We start from the raw sequence: 16,874 nt of genomic DNA on the forward strand, positions 1-16,874 counted from the left end.
GAGATGAAAGAACAGTGTTTTCATAATAAACACAATTTAAGAAAAGAAATCTTAATTTGGTCGTTCTCATAAAGCTTCCTCTACTCAAAACAAAGAAACCAACGACAACAACAACAAAACGCAAGGAAAAGTAGACAATTACTGGTTAGGGAAAATGATATAAAATTACTGGCCTGGAAAGGCCTTATTTTCTATTCATATAAAGACTCAGCCCCAGGCACCCCAGGGGGACGGTGCCAGCCCGTTCACGCTGTGAGCCCGCACGCAGAGCTCCCTCCCTCCTTGCAGCGACCCCGAGCTGAGCAGTCCTCCTAACACTGGCCACAGTCTTGAGTGAGCTGGCTGCACAGCTCCTGGGCTGGGGCTTCAGGAGAAAGCAGACGGCTCGACCCCTGAAATGTGATGCGAGCGTCCCCTCGTTATGAGTCAACCTGGGAGCAAACTGTGCTCTGGCCCAGGTTGTCTGGGCTCATGTAGGAACAGCTGCTGAACTGGGGTTCTGACAGCGATGGTGACGGCCTTGCTGCCCGGAAGCAGGGGAGGGGAGCACCACGGCATGGAGGGACCCGAGGCCCAGGCGGAGGTGGACGTGGGTGGAGGAGCATCTTGATGAGAGCAGAGACCTCATCCAGGAGTCAAGGACAGGAGTCAGTTTTGGGGGACGCAGCCAGGGCTGGCTCTTGGTCGAGATCATGACTGAGGTTCAGCTTGTCTGGAGCACTCCTGGTCCCGTCCATTTCCTGCTTGTCTCTCCTGACTCCCTGGGGCTTCTCCTCTTCAGGTCCATGTCAGCTTCGAGAACTCAGAGCCCAAAGAGGGGCTAATGACCGTCCAGGCGCAGATGGACAGACACTGCAGGACAAGCACACATGACACTTGGCCGTGAGAGCCTGTGGCCAGGAGCAGAGTAGGGCGGGCTGGGAGCCCCGGGGCCTGGGCATGCAGCCGCCGTGGTGCAGACTGGAGCCCACGGAGCCCGGAACACCCAGCTGGGTCTGAGCTGGGAGGACGGCGTGGTCTGTGTTCACGAAGCAGCCTCGCGGAGGTGCTGAGCTTCCCCTCTGCGCTGACATCACCACACCGCCTGCAGGAAGCCTTCCAGATGTGCCTCTGTCCTTCCCCCCTCCCTGTAGCCTCGCCTCCAGACTTCAGCTTCCATCACCTTCCTTTCCAAAACACCTGACATCCCTTAAAGTCTTCTGAAGCCGTTTTCCCTTTCTGAAATCTACAAGGACTTTTTCCCTAAATTATTCTGAGCAGACAACCTTTAATCTTTCACCTGGGACAGACACGCTGGTCCCTTTGGGAGGGCACACTGGGGGACTGCAGTGGAGTCCAGTGGAGGGGAGGCGGGCAGCGGCCCCACATCAGGGGTCACCCTGCCCGGCCCCCACCCTGCTGGGCCGAGTCCTCCTCCCATGCTGCCCAGGGAGAAGGGCCCTCACCTGCTTGGCGGCGGTCGCTCCAGGGCGGCAGCTTGTACGGCGTGGTGGAGCTGTGGAACACGCTCACGTCATGGGGTGCCAAGAACTCCACAAACTTGGCGTCGTAGAAGGTGTCCCTCTTACAGCGAAAGATGGAGGCCACTTGATCAGAGATGTACAGGATCTTCCCGGTCACCAGGGACACAGCGGCCACAAACATATCCTGGGACGCGGAGAACGTGGCTTTGGTGAAGCCAGGCAGGAGAGGACTGGACAGGTCACCCCCCGGAGTTGGGGTCCCTCCAGAATCAGACCGAGGGATGGGCAGGGAGCAGGACAAGTGAAGGGTCGGGGAAGCCTCTGGACCCCTCTCCCCGGCCTGGACCACAGTGGCTGGACTTCTTCTCTCACATATACAGAGTCCCAATGGGATACTGTTTGGAAAAACCCGTGGGGTTCCACTGCCAAGCAGAACCCCGCCTGTGGGAATCCTCTGCAGCTGTCGCCTGCCCTGTCTTTGGGCATGGCACTGCTGGCGGCCCGCCCAGGTGACCCGGGAGGTGGCAGGGGCCTCACCCCCGCTCCCCCCGACTGTCAGCCACGACCCTTTGCAGCGCATGTCTCTCCCGGGCTCAGAGGCTGCCTGGGGGGCTGGAGGCCGTGGCGCCCCGGCCCAAACTCAGGCTCTCCTGGCCAGCTGGCCCTCTGAGCTCAGGGCTGGGGTTCCCCAGGGGATAAGGGGCTCCCCGGGGTTAAGCTGCAGCGGGGGCACTGGGGGAGTGACCTCGGAGAGTCAGGAGTCCCTTCCTTCTCCAGGCCAGCCCTGCTGTGCTTCTGGGACCTGTGGGTCCCCACCTGCCCTTAAGTCTGCTCTCCCGACTGAGAACTGGGAGTGACTCACCCCCCTTCCCCGACCTCAGGGTGGGCCCCACCTACGGGCTACTTGTGTCCTTCCCCTTCCCCCATCACGTGGGGCCCCCCCCTATTTTGGGGGCTCACTCCCACACCCTCAGGTGTGGGGTGGAGTCGGCTGGGCTGCGAGGGGTCGGCCTCAGAGAGTGGCACCGGCTGGCACATGGCCGCTGCTTCTGAATCCCTGACTTATGCTCTTTTTTTTAAAGTAAGGAACCCATTTCCTGAAACTCGCGGCCCTGCTGCTATGAAGCCAGGGCTCGGCCGGCTCCCCCAGGGAGACTTGGCCAGAGGAGGTGAGCTTTCTGGGCTTGGATCAGGCGCTCACCACATTCTTCACGATGAACTCGGAGGTGACGCCCTCAATTTCGTGCACGGTGTAAGAGGGCACGGGGGTGCTGCAAGGGTGGTTCTCGCTGGACATCAGCAGCTGGTAGTACTCCTCGTTGGCTGCGGAGAGACCACGGGGAGGGCTGAGCGCAGTGCCTAACTCATGCCTGAGGGCTCTGCCCTTCTCGTGAGAAACTGGGCAGAGAACACAAAGAGTAAAGGCTGAACAAACAGAAATCCAGGTTTTTTTCCCCTGAAAAATCAGAAGGCCTTTGATCACCGAATCTTTTAAATCATTCTCAGGAACTTCTCAGAAACATGACCACACAGCCCACCTGAGCTTGTGTCCCCCACAGGCCTGTCTTCGTGATGCTATCACACACCGCTGTTTCCAGGCAGGACAATGTGACAGCCCCCTGTTCCCACCCCCCCGGCGACCGGACGCTCCCATCTGGACAGACTCGACTCTTAGAAACACAACTGGCATGGAAATAACCCAGGGAACAAAGTATTCACAAGAGAACCGAAGATGCTGACCACTCATCCTGGGACCCGTACAGGCTGACAAAGCCACTCTGCCAGAGGGGCCCCAGGTGAGCGGAGCCCAGGCTGACCAACTTCCGCAGCTAAACCATCTAGAGGTGACCCCAGGCGCGGTGTCCTGGGCCTGGACTCCCGGGGGTGGGCTTCAGGAGGAACAGTGCACTAGGAACGCTGGCGGCTCTTGCAGGTCACGCTTTCCTTACCTGCCCGGAAACAGGGGCACCTGTGGTTACCTGAGACCCAGGGCAGGGGCACCGGCTCGGTGGAAGGCCAGGTCACAGAGCTGCTGAAGGAAGACTAAGCTCACTGGGAGCTATTTATGGGATGTGGAATTTACTGAAATGTAAGGCATCTGAGCTTGCGGACACAAGCATGCTGGAGCCTGCAGTGTTTGCAGTAAATTCCCACACCACCTCTGTGGAGAGTCCAGCACGTGCCAGCTCAGGTAAAGGCCTCAGCCGATTTTGCTGTGTGCATGCTCAGTCACTTCAGTCGTGTCCAGATTCTTTGTGATCCTGAGGATTATAGCCTGCCAGGCTCCTCTGTTCATGGGATTCTCCAGGCAAGAATACTGGAGGGGGGTGCCATGCCCTCCCAGGACATGCCCTCCCATGACCCAGGAATCGACCTCGCATCTCCTGCATTGCAAGTGGATTGTTTACCGCTGAGCCACCAGGGAAACCCTTCGCTTCTGCTGACGGTTCTGAAAGCTCTGCCGTGTTCTTCCATCTAATGATAAAATCCGAACAGACCCACAGAGGGAAGTGGCATGTGGATCACGCAGGCTGTTACTGTCTGGGATGGAAAGGGGCACAGGGCCTGCCCTCCCGCCTTTCTGGCAGGAAGACCACCACAGGAGAAACTCAACACGCTTAGAAAAATGAGGCAATACCCTCTTTGTATCTTCTCACATGACTTTTTAAAGGTAAGCCCTCAGTGGCAGGCTGGGTTGGGTGTGGGAGGTGCTCACAGCCTCAGCCCACACGCACATCAGAACTCTCTGGCCAGAGCCAGGAAGGCGCTGGACACTCCGGAACGTGACAGGACCCCAGACCAGGGTACAAAAGCTCCATGTTGCATTAATAAACAGGTTTCTTTACTGGCTGGTTTTCTACCTGATTTTTTTTTCTTTCCTCTAAAAGTCACGTATAATAGAAAACTTCTGATGAACCGAGGTTTTCAACGAACTGCTATTTCATCAGACTTCTGTGATTTCCTTATGCTATTTCAGGACTGAATTTCAGAAAATCAATCCAGTCTAAGCTCTGATCTGGGGAGATCTGAGACTTACTGCTACAGGTTGGAACAAACACCTACCTTTCACCTGCTTCACGCTCCTCAGGGCATACTTGAGGGTCGCCAAGGTGCTGGCCTTCCCCTTGGCCTTCCTGTCCGCGGGGAGGTGGACCTTCAGCTCCTTCAGTGTTTTGATGAGCTCTTTGTGGGCATCGGCTTTGGTGGACTGCTGGCTGCTGTGGAGTTGAAGAAGGACGTGAGCACCCTGAGTGCTGCCTTCACCGTGCCTCTGGCCGCGAGGACCCTGTGGTCTGCGCGTTCTTCGTGGGCATGCAAGCTGCACGGGCGCCCTGCCAGCTGTGAAACCAGCACTGTCTGCAGACACGCCTGTGTGCTCGCAGGGAGAGGGGCCGTCCTGGGAGCAGCAGTGCTCTAACCAGGTGAACGCTGGACGGCATCCTTCCTGCTGGCTCTTCTCTACCAGCAAGGCCTAGTGGTCCACCCACCGCCCGACCAGCCCACCCCACTGCTGAGCTGTCCTCCTTCTGGTCTCAGACAGAGAAGGAGTGAGTGAGGGAGACCCCAGGGTACAGAACGGTGGCGTCCTGGGACAGGATGTGAACAGTGAGAAGAGAGGAGAGGAGAGGAGACGCAGTTTACAAGGAGGATCTTCAAATCCAAGGATACAGAGACAGAGGGAGACAGGCTGTTTAGACAGAGGATCCAGAGAGTGATGGGATTGGGCCTCGGGGGTGATGGCATAGCGCCCCCAGGCTTGGGACTAAGGTCTGAATTTTGCCCCAGTGGTGATGGGAAATCATCTGTCAATATGAAATTAAGGACATGTTTGTCACAAACACCTAAAAAAGAGGTCAGGAATGTTCCAGGTACGTGTCTGAGGTGCAGATAAGGCCTGCCAAGTCAGACCCAGAGGAGCTGCAGGCCTGGGGCACAGTCAGGGGCTTGGAGTAGACCGAGGGGTCAGTCGTCTGAAAGGAGGAGGCTGGATTCACAGAGGGCATCGCTGCTCAGACTGACGGGCTCCAAGAGAAGCTCAAAAACAGTCACTTCACCCCCAAAACCTCATCTCACGACAAACCTTTCGACCTCTCTGAAGGCTCTGAATGGAGGGAGTGGTAACTGGCCTTACCTGCAGCCGCTGCTGGACAGGTGGTGTTCAGACTTCGCCATCATCAGGCCAAAGGTTTCTGGACTAAAAGAACAAAAATAAATGCAAAACTCAGAGGAGCGTGTCCATCTCCGTCCTCCCCATCCACCCAGGGATGACAGGCTGGACCACACCGCCCAAGTCAATTAGGAACAACATGAGGTAAAGAGAAAACGAACGGAAAACCTCTGGATATCAGATAAGGAAGTGCTGGGCGGTACAAACCCTAGGCTAGAGTAGCAAGTTCATGGTCTGTAAACCACTCAGCATCATGCAGGGTTACCTGACTCTTCTGCCTCCCGAGATCTTGTCGGGTAGATTATGCATCTACCACAATCCTACACCCATGTCACCGTTATAAGGAAGGACAGACCTCAGGAGAATTTAGTTGTTCTGCGTTAATAAGACAGGATGAGATGGTTGGATGGCATCACTGACTCAATGGACATGGGTTTGAGCAAGCCCCAGGAGCTGGTGATGGACAGGGAGGCCTGGTGTGCTGCAGTCCATGGGGTCGCAAAGAGTTGCACACAGCTGAGCAACTGAACTAAACTGAACTGAGTTAATAATATTTTCAAAAGTCTTGAGACACTTGGTCATCATGACTTAAAGACTGCAAAAGCACTCCCATTACCACCGAGTGAGACTCTGAGAAAACAAGCCACACCCACCCATGGGCCCGCGGCCCAACCAGCAGCCCCAGGTCCCGGCCGCTGTCGTCACAGTCGCTGCCCTGCGAGTCCCGCCCCGTTGAGCCGTTCTCATTGGTCTCGTTCCCACTCGAGCCACTGCCCATGTCCATGTCCTCCTGGAGGGCGGCTTGGCTGGTCCGGGGCTCCGCGGGCTCCTCGGAGGGATTGCTGGGGCTGGGCGTGTAGTCAGCACATCCGTTCATGCTGGCTCCGGAGCAGAGCTGGCAGAGCAGAGACGGTAGTCAGGCACGCGAGGGCAGGCGGCCCGCCAGGAGGGACACCCTGTCGGAAGCCTCCTCCAGGTTCGCTGGAGGACGCGGGGTCAGCGGTGTGGCTCCTGTGCCCTGGGCCCCCAACTGCCCTGAACTGTGAGGGCGGCCACAGCCCCGGACACCTCCTTGCTGATGGCCCTCCGGGGATGGGGGTGCAGTGGAGCTCAGAAATCTCAGCCATCACACGTTAGGGGAGACCCAGAGCCAGGCTGCGGGCGGGAAGGCTTCAGGGGAAAATGAGGCTGGGGGTGGTGGTGGTGGGAGCCCTCACGGTGGCGGGGGGCGTCCATAAGAGGCCAGCGTGGGGCCCACACCTTGCGGGGTCCATGCAGAGCCACGGATGCGTCGGAAGCAGCAGACTCTGGGAACTGCGTTTGTTAATTTGGACAGAAAGTTTTGCTTCGGGGCTCTGGGCGGGTAGGTGGGAGGAGAGGGGCTGGAGAGAGAGACTGACCGGTTGTAGGCTGGGGTGAGTACAGACAGCGAGGACCCAGGGCAGGAAGGCTGCATGGGAAGCCTAAGGACGGGGGACCAAGAGGTCACAGGGTGAAAGCAGGACCCCGAGGGTGCCTCCCCAGGGTCCCGGCAGGACACAGACCCTCCTGCAGACCCGTAGAGAGCTGGATGGAGGCCCGGCACGAGAGGATGTGGTCAGGGTTAAGGAAACTGCAAACGATGCGCAGCTCTGGGGAGACCAAGTGTGTGTGTGTGGGGGGGCTGTCCTCCCCGCTGGGCCTGGAGGGGCCAGCGGGGCCACTGAAGCAGGGGCACCAGGCAGCCTGCAGCCTGGGGGTCAGGGCATAAACCCAGGCTCCACTCTCCTCCTGACCTTGGAGGTCAGGAAGCCAGAAGGTGGGGGGATACACAGACGTGGGCCCCAGAGACCAGCCTTGGCCCCAAGCAGTGGCAGGAGAGCTGGAGGGCCCGGGCAGCGGTGCCTTCGGGGGGGGGGGGGTGTCCCTGGAGGGCAGAATGTGCCCCCTCAGCTTTCCCGTGCTCGGGAGCCTGGACTAGAGGCCACAGGGAGAGGACTCTGGCGGATGGTGGCTCTGCAGACAGTGTGGGGGGCGTAGCACGCGCTGGCTCGGGTAACCCCCATGGTTACTGTCCACAGTGCACCAGGATCCCGTTGCAGGGAAAACAGGCAGTGACTTGCCCAGGGCCACACACACAGCAAGAGACAGCGCTGGATTCAGGGCCCCCTCCTCCCCAAGGATGGGGCCCACGCAGAATCCAACCACAGCACTCTTTGTAAAACAAAAACAGCAGGTCTGATCAGACCCTGCCTGGTTCCCGAACCAATCAGCAGAAAGGAGCCAACGTGCGGCTTTGGAAAAGAAGTGCAATGAAGACCACAGAAATACAACCTCCAGGGCACAAGGAAGCAAGGAAGCTTAGGACAGTGCCGGTTCTGTATCACAGACAAAATCAAGAAATGATGGATTCGATGAAACACGTAACAACAGATGAGCTAAAGCTGCAACCTGCGGTGAATGGGTCACATTAGAACAGAGAATCAGAAAGATAAAGTTTTGACTCAGCAGCGGGAAGGATGAGAGTGAGAAACGTTCTAAACATGCCCAGGGAAAGGGCTGATGTTAAAGTCACCTTTTTTTACCTGCAGATAACAGCTGTTTCTGCAGAAGACACCATAACGATGAGACAGAAACTACAGAGAGAGACACGTGGAAGGAAACCATCCTGAAGACAGATCTGTATGTGCCTGGCTCCCTGAGCACCCAGCAAAATCACGTGAGGAGTCGAGCCCAGCTGCGCCTTGATGAAACGATGTTTTCAAGGAAAAAGAAAATTCTACCCACGGAAAAAGCAAACAGTTTCCTGCGAAGGACGCTAAGTCACGCTAGTCTTGGACCTCTCTGCTGTAATATCAGATCTTCAGAAGAGAAAGTTTACATGCCGAGAGGAGACACCAGGGCCACAGAGGAAGACTGTTAGAGCGTCTCACTGTAGTTTTAGACAGCTGCTGTTTACTGGCCCCGAATCATGAGAACCTCAATCGCCAGCTCTCTGCTGCGAAAGTCAGGAACAAATAAGCACGTCTACCGCTCGGTCTTCAACATTCAGGGAAGTTCTAGCTAACGTGATAAAGAACGAAAGGTGCTAACATCTGGGGAGAGACTGAAGACTAAGAACAGGCTGTTTCCACACAGAGAAGCACCAGGCAAGAGCTACTGGCCTGGGAAGACGCTAAGCCTCGTGAGACGCGAGGAAACACGCCAAGGACGAGGCTCCCAAGGGGCGGCAAGGCCGGCAGCATCCTGGACTGGCCAATGGGGGGCTCCTGCGTAGGACCAACATCTTCCTGGAGCGGGGGCTCTGGGCACGTCCAGCTGTGCTGACAGCCTGGCGCCTCCTCACACCTGGGAAGCTGCTCCATCCACACACAGAGGTGTGAGTGTGGGGTATGTAGGAAGAAAGACCCGGAAAGGACCACTGGCAAGGAAGCCACTGGCATCCTGTCCACTCGGCCCACCTGACAGGCCCAGCCTCAGCTGGCCCTGCTGCGGTCCATGCAGGGCAGCTGAGCTCCTCTCTGCCCGGGGCGTGGAGCATGGCCCTGCTCTGCATGGGGGTCGCCAGCGCGGCAGGACCTCGGCTGCCTCCCGGGACCTCCCTGCAGCCACCCGCCCTCCTCCACCCCGGGCCAGGCTGGGCTCCCACCTCGGGGGCCTGGCGCCTGCTGCAGCACTCGGCCGGCAGCTGGCCCGATGGCCCGCACCAGTAGCTCCGCCTTCTCCCGGCCCCTTCGGCTCAGCGTCCCCTGCCTGGCCTGTCCCCCCAAGGTCACTGAGATCGCCAGGGCATGGGAGCTTCGCGTCCCTCCCAGCTGTAGCCCAGGGCCTGGCACACGGTGTGGGGATACTGTGTCCCCCAGTAAAAAGACGGAAGCCAGGCGCGCTGCTGTGGGAAGACCCCGGGGCATAAACGGACGGCCACAGAACAACAGGAGCCACTGTAAGGACAGGTGGCGCGCTGCAGGGCTGATCCCGGCCCGTCTCTGCCTATAGCGCTGGGGCCGGCGAGCGCAGAGAATGGGACAGACAACTTTCTTGCCCCGTGGAACTCACTTTCTAGTGCGGAAAACAGGCCGTGAGTGAGGGAACGGCGTGCAGGGCAGAGGAGGGAAGCTGAGACAGAAGCAGGGCAGGGCTCCAGGCGTGGGAGCGGCTGGGCACGAGTCAGGAAGGGGACCAGGAAAGGCCCACACACAGGAGACGTGCGACCTTGCTCTTGAGCCCCGGGGTCGTGCTCACTCAGAGCCCCGTGGCCGCACTCCCCCAAGTCTGCAGGCCTCGCTTCTCCCTGGTCACTGCGGGGCCCACACCCGAGGAGTCTCTGCTGGACACGTGTGACCTTGGATGAAGTGCCAAGGTCACCACGAGGTGGGCCCCGGCTTCCCCCACTGCTGCAGCCGAAGGGCCGGGTGAGGCAGCTGGATCTGAGGCGGCGTACACCCCTGGGTGAGCTGGGACCACAGCCCCCGAGGCGGTGCTGCCTCTCCATCCCTCCCTCAAACAGACTGTCCTCTTCTCTGCGTCCTTCCTTCATCTTTTTTTGGATAGTATTTTCAATGAGACCCTAAGGGGCTGAGTGGCCAGCTGGGGGTCTGTGAAGCAGAGTGTTATCCTGTGTGTATATGCACGTGTGTGTGTGTGACAGTCGTCTCTTCTGCACTCCCCACTCCCTCACCTCAGCTGCCCTGGGATTACACCTCCCAGTAAAGGACCAGCATTTAAGACTCAGCCCGCATGCTCCCATTAAGAGAACCCGAACTGAGACAGTAGTCATGTATAGATGTGAGAGCTGGACTATAAAGAAAGCTGAGCACCGAAAAATTGATGCTTTTGAACTGTGGTATTGGAAAAGACTCTTGAGAGTCCCTTGGACTGCAAGGAGATACAACCAGTCCATCCTAAAGGAGATCAGTCCTGGGTGTTCATTGGAAGGACTGATGCTGAAGCTGAAGCTCCACTACTTTGGCCACCTGACGTGAAGAACTGACTCATCTGAAAAGACCCTGATGCTGGGGAAGATTGAGGCAGGAGGAGAAGAGGACGACAGAGGACGAGATGGTTGGATGGCATCACCGACTCAACGGACATGAGATTGACTAAGCTCCAGGAGTTGGTGAAGGACAAGGAAGCCTGGCGTGCTGCAGTCCATGGGTTTGCAAAGTGTTGGACACGATTGAGCGACTGAACTGAACTGAAACTAAGACAGACTGAAGAGACTGAGAGGATGGGTTGGGGGGATGGCAAGTTCAAAGGTCCTGAGGCTGGCGTATCTGAGCGTGGATGAATCTGGGGTACAGGGCCAGGTGGAAGGCAGGTGGCTGATATGAGGTCAGAGCCAGGTCGTGGCTGCTTTCTGAGTGAGATGGAAAGTGCTGGAGGGTTCTGTGCAACAAGGTCTGACTCAGGTGTCAGCAGGGTTACAGGGCAGAGCGAGGTGGGGGCTGGGACACCTGTTAGGGCTCCTTCGCACTTTGCTTGCTTCCCAGGGCTCCCTGGACACTATCCGTCTCCCCCACAGCCCTCCCCAGATAGCAGTGGGGCGGGGCCTTTCTGCTGAGCAGATTCTGAAGGAGAAGGGATGGCAGCTGAGGTCTAAGTGAGCAGACCCTGGACAGTGGGGCCTTCGGCAGCTCCTCCACTTCCTGACTGCGATCCTGGGCAAGTTCCCGCACGTCCTGGGGTCCTGCTTCCCCACCTGTAAGGTGGGCCACAGCAGCACCCAACACCCACTGGTTGCTTGGAGGCTTCAAGGACAGTGATTCTGTGTATGGGATGCAGCGAGCCTCCAGCAAGGGCTGGCTTTTACGGTCCCTGCCAACCGCTAGGGGCTTCCCTGGTGGCTCTGTCGGTAAAGAGTCTGCCTGCAGTGCGGGAGACGTGGGTTTGATCTGTGGGTCGGGAAGATCCCCTGGAGGAGGGCATGGCAACCCACTCCAGTGTTCTTCCCTGGAGAATCCCATGGACAGAGGAGCCTAGTGGGCTACGGTCCCTGGGGTCACGAAGAGTCAAACACGACTGAGCGACTACGCACAGCACAGCACAGCCAATAACTAGAGGAAATTGTTTAACAATTTTTTTCTTTTTAAAAAGGAGAGAGTTCATTGTCAAGAGTGCTGCCTCTGGCCGCCCCGTGGAGGAGGCCCGGCACACTGTGCTTCCATGTGCCCGGGGCTTGTCGCCCAGCTTCTCGGAGAAGCCCTGGTTTTCACGGGTCCCAGCCCCTGAGAGCATAGGGCCAGCATGGCAGAAACTGGAGACAACAGACCAGCTTCATTATTCCAGAAAACGCGTCGCTCAGCACTGACAGCTCTAACTGACTGACCTCATTTTGCCAAGTTGGCAAAACCAACGTGCCTGTCAAAGCAGACTTTGCCTCCTGCTTTCCACAAACGTCCACGGAGCGCCCGCCCTCGCCAGCATGCCAGGGCTTCGTGGAAGCCCCAGGAAGCCTGTGTTTCCACCAGGGCAGCAGTGGTGGCCGGGGGGGGGGTGGCCCTCATGAGCCCAAGGGCCCGGGGGAGGAAGGGACTGTCTGGCTGCAGAGGGTCTGAGGGGAAGGCAGGGTGGCGCCCTCTGTGAGAAACCTGCCACGGCCACTTCTGAGACGTCCACACGTGGGAGCTGCCCCAGGGAACAGCCAGACGGAAGGAAAGGAGCTGAGCTCATACCCTTGACCCGGGCCCCTGACCACATCTTCAGTAGCCGGGGCTGCCCAGCCGGGACAGAGGAACGCTTAGAAAGTGCCGTCCACGGTGAGATCACCGTCTGGGCTGGCTTTGCGGCACTTGGGACAGGGAGGAAGCCAGCAGGGAGGCGGAGGAGAGCAGAAACCCGCCAACGCTGGCTAGGGCCTTCATTCCCCGTCCTCTCTGCTTGCACACACACTCACAGTTTCCACAATAAACAGTAGAAACGGGGAACGAAAACAGAGCCTGAGCCCCAGTGCCGCCCTCTACTAGCACCGCCAGGACGGTAAACGCTGCCTGCGCTCACCACCCCTGCTCTGAGTGGGACGTGCCCTTCTCTGCGGAAAGTAGAGACCAGAAATCAGGGCAGGCTCACTCACTGAAGACCGTCGTGAGCTGAAAGGGGAGATAAGACACTTGCAGATGGTGACGCCTTGCTGCGTGTCCACAAACCGAGCCCCCAGCCCCAGAGGCAGGACGCCGCCAGCCCCCAGGGGCCCCTGGTGGTCCCCATCCCCACCCCTGCTCCCCACGTCCACCCCAGGCCCCTCAGGCCTGAGTTCTCACAGCCTGGTCATTCCCCCTGTTTCTGAACTTTACATAGCAAGGACCTCACAGCCTGTTCTTCGTTTCTGAAAGCCCTCGTATTTTACAACCCCAAATATTATAACCCGGTTGCTACTTCCTGGCAGGAGCCAATTCCCCGAGGCCAGGCTGCTGTAATCTGGAGAAAATGTTTGTCCTGCTGAATAAACACTGGCACTCTCCATGGAAACCGCTGGTAACCGAGGAAAATGTGACTGCAGCCGTCCAAATATGGAAGAGAAGGTGGCTGCGGAGAGGCGTGGCCCCCTCGTGGAGACCCCTCAGGTACTCTTAGCTCTGCTGCCTTTAAGAAGCACAAGATTTAAAACAACGACGCAAAAGCCTCTTGCTTTTTTTGCTTAACGCTGGCTTCAGCGTCTGGGTGCCCAGGACCTGCCCAGCTGTTCCGATTCTTCTCAGGAAGGGGGCGAGGACTCTCAAGGCCTTCAGGAGCTGGGGAAGGTCCAGCACTCAGCCCAGAGCCACCTCCATCTTCGGAACTGCCCGCTTCTGATAACACAGGGGCCTTGGCCCTGCCCGTGACCTGCACTGCTCGCCTGCTCACTGACTGCTTCTGATCCGCTCTAGACTTGCAAATACAGTAACCAACTTGTTGCAGAGGTGCCTACGGAGAGCTCAGAGGTCGGGGCCGGGCCCCCTCTCCGGGTGTCTGTGGGTTGGCAGGTGGGCCTGCCTTCTGCAGGGTGTCTGCAGAGCTGTCATCGGTGTGCACTTCTACCTAGTTTTGCCGAATAAGGTAGTTCTCAGTGGCGCTCTTTCTCTGGACAGAACGCTGAGTGGCCCCGCCAGCAACTCAGGGACCTGCCAGAGCCTGTGATTTGTTGAGGCCCCGTGAGGTTATTACATCATCATTTAAAAACAGAGGCGTGCCCACCAGTTATTTTTCTGAAAGTTCAGTGTGGGTGAGAAATAGTACAAATGAGAGGAACTGCCCTGCTTCCTTCTAAGCCTCACAGATAACACCATGTGCCCTGAAGTCAGGAACTTGTGTCTCCTGTGTCTCCTGTGGAAATCGTCTGCAGAGGGACAGAACCCAAAAGGCTAGGGATGAGGGACTGATGTACATACGCCACTACATAGAGTTGCCTCTAGATAACTACAGAGAACCTACTGCACAGCTCAGGGAAAGCTACTAAAATGTTCTGTGGTGACTTAGAGGGGATGGAAATTTGAGAAAGGGGGCATATATGTATACGCAGCGTCAGACACGACTCCATGAGTACACAGCAACAACAGCTGATCCACTCTGCTGTAGGGCAGAAATGAACACATTGCCAAGCAACTATACTCCAATAAGAATGGAAAAAAAAAAGCTAGAGGTGGAAACAAACATGAGATCACCCACCCTGAGCCCTGCTGCACAGACGAGCCCTGGAGGCAGGGGTGTGGGGGGGTTGCTGAGTCACCCAGCAGCAGCCCAGGGCCTGGCAGGTGACAGTCCCCAGCTCCCCCCCAATTCCCAGCCCCCAGAGAAAGCCCGGGTTGTGTCAGTTCTGCGCCGGTGAATCACAGGGAGACGACAGCGACAGGTAACTGCCAACACCCACGGCACCATCCCTGTTGGCATATCACGTTGCTTCTACTTAAGAAACAGGAGTCCCTTTCCTCATTTTACTCAGATGCCTTACAAAAAGTGATTGTTTGTTGTTAAGTCGCTGAGTCGTGTCGGACTCTTTTGTGATCTGATGGACTGTAGCCTTCCATGCTCCTTTATCCGTGGGATTTCCCAGGCAATAATACTGGAGTGGGTTGCCTTTTCCTTCTCCAGGGGATCTTCTTGACCCACTAATCACTTTTCGTCATGAAAAAAAATCACTTTCTTTGTGACAAAAAGTGATTAGCCTTGAATTTAAAACTCAGTTTTGAAGGAAAGCCTTCAGGTTCAGAGCTTTGTTCCCTCCTTAGCCACACCAGCCTAGGACCAGAAACCCTGGCTGAGGGTAGGGGCCGGGCAACTCCCTTTTGCAGCAAGAGAGGAGGTCAGTGGCCCTGCTGTATTGGATGTGGGCGATGAGAGGTATTTGTGGAGGGGCTTCTGCCATGGAGCTGGGGTTCTTAATGTTTGGGAGACCTGAGGGCCGTCCCCCTCCAAATTCCAGCTCACTCAAGATTCAGCAACACCCAATCCCAGGCCTTCGAAGAACTTCTGAAGTTCATCCTGACCCAGATGAAGACCCTCAGGACGATGGAAAAACCCTGCAGGCACCCTGAGCCTGGGCTTGGCCCGGTCATGCTTTGTGCCCAGCAGACAGCTGGACCTCAGTTTCCTCATCTGTCAAACTAAGGGGTTACCCTGGATGATTTCCAGGGTACCTTCTGGCTCTGTTTCTCTGTGAGTATGAATCAGCTTTCCCAACTGGTTTCTTCTGTGTAGGTTACAGAAACCCTGGCAACCGAGCTGTCATCCCTTACCCTGGCCTTCCTGAAGGGGTAAGCAGGCCACCCCCCCCCCCGCCGCCCTCCCCCCACACACTGGTTCCTGTCCAGGACTTGGCAGCCAAAGTCCAGCCCAGAAGGATAATGTGATGGCTGTATCACAAAGCAGGACCCTCCCCCTTCTTCTGCGGGACCCAGGAGAGGGAATAAACACAGAGTCTGGCGTGGGCAAAGGGGATGAGCATCTGTGCTCAGGTCCAGCATCTGTCTTGTCCTTCTGCTCACCCACTCGGGGGTGGGTGAGACAGACCCATGGGCTGTCCAGCTAGGGCTCCTAGACCAGTGCCCACCAGTGGCCTTTTCCCAGCTGGAGACTTGGCTCTGTGTCCTCAAGAGCAGGAAGCCAGCTCCCCAAGGGGCCCTCCATCTTCCCAGAGTCTGTGGCACTGCCCCTTGGTCGCCTTGGCCTTCCTCAGCCTTCCCCCGTTGGGGGATGGGGGCAAGACAGGGAGAAGAGGAGGGGTTCCTAAAAGAAAATCGTCTAGAGAAGGACAGCTTGCTGTACAGCCCCTCAGTAGCTCTGTGACCTCAGACATGGGCCTGACCTCTCTGGATCTCAGTTTCTTGATCTGCAAAATGGGAATAACGGTCCCCCCCCCAACTCCCAGGTCAGTTTCAGGATGAGTGAAACGGCCCAACAGACCCTCCGATCGCATCTCTGTGGACTAGAGGATCCTCTGCCGTCGCCCGGAACCGGCCCGCCGAGACCCCAGGCCACCACCCGCCCCCCGAGGCAGGGGCCGGGGCCGTCCCGCCGGCGGTTACGTAACCAGAGAGCCAGGCGGCCAGACGCCGGTCTGCGCCCAGGCCGGCCCGCCACGCCCGCCGCGCCGCGCGCACTCACCGGAGCCGCGTCCTAACCGGTCCACTGGACTGTCCGCGCGCGGCCCGCCGACCCCGCCGCCGCCGCCGAAAGGAGCGCGTAGCCGGCAGGGCAGCCCTCCGCCGCCGCCGCCGCCGCTGACTCGCCGCTGTCACATAGTGGAAAACGTGACCGCTCTCCGCGCCCGCCCCCGGCGCCCGCCCCCGGCGCCCGCCATTGGTCGCAGTGCCGCCTCATCTGCATACCGTGGGGGCGGGGCCTGCGAGCGCCGTGCGTCCATTGGCCGCGGCGTCCGTCGCTCTCTTTACATAAGACGCACATGGAACTCCATGTTCCCCGATTCTGTTCCTCAATGAAGACGCAGCGGACCCGTGCCCCCCCCCGCCTCGTCCTCTGGAGTGGTCCCTTCCACTTCCGGCCTCGGCGCCTTCCATTCAAGACGAAAGGCATCCGCGGGCCCGGGGAGCCCGGAGTGGCGCGTACCACTGCGGGGCGAGGGGCGGGCTGGGCGCTGGTCGGGGAAGGGCTCCGGGGCACTCCTGCCAGGCCCACCCCGGGCAGCCGAATCCTCGCTGAAGCCCACTCCGGGAGACCGTCACCTTGAGCCACGGCCAGAGACGTCCCCCCACCCCCCGCAAACCTCTTCATTCACTCCCTTTCATTCATTTACTCTGTATCCATTCATAGCTAGCTGCAGACTGGGCGGCTCT

The 16,874-nt window shown here is 58.1% G+C and overlaps 1 protein-coding gene across 1 annotated transcript in view; it reads right to left on the reverse strand.

The window, feature by feature from the left end:
• Window positions 1–16,338, reverse strand: part of PER2 (period circadian regulator 2) — a 39,836-nt gene extending 23,498 nt beyond the window's left edge. Inside the window, exons 1-6 of the mRNA XM_043462151.1 lie at window positions 16,186–16,338; window positions 6,285–6,526; window positions 5,596–5,658; window positions 4,527–4,681; window positions 2,665–2,786; window positions 1,446–1,647 (exon numbers count right to left, since the gene is read on the reverse strand). Coding sequence (XP_043318086.1) covers window positions 1,446–1,647; window positions 2,665–2,786; window positions 4,527–4,681; window positions 5,596–5,658; window positions 6,285–6,508 — 766 coding nt within the window. The 5' untranslated portion in view covers window positions 6,509–6,526; window positions 16,186–16,338. The remainder of the gene's footprint in view (window positions 1–1,445; window positions 1,648–2,664; window positions 2,787–4,526; window positions 4,682–5,595; window positions 5,659–6,284; window positions 6,527–16,185) is intronic.
• Between the last annotated feature and the right edge of the window lie 536 nt (window positions 16,339–16,874).

Source organism: Cervus canadensis, chromosome 2 (assembly GCF_019320065.1).
Source record: "Cervus canadensis isolate Bull #8, Minnesota chromosome 2, ASM1932006v1, whole genome shotgun sequence".
Taxonomy (NCBI): Eukaryota; Metazoa; Chordata; class Mammalia; order Artiodactyla; family Cervidae; genus Cervus; species Cervus canadensis.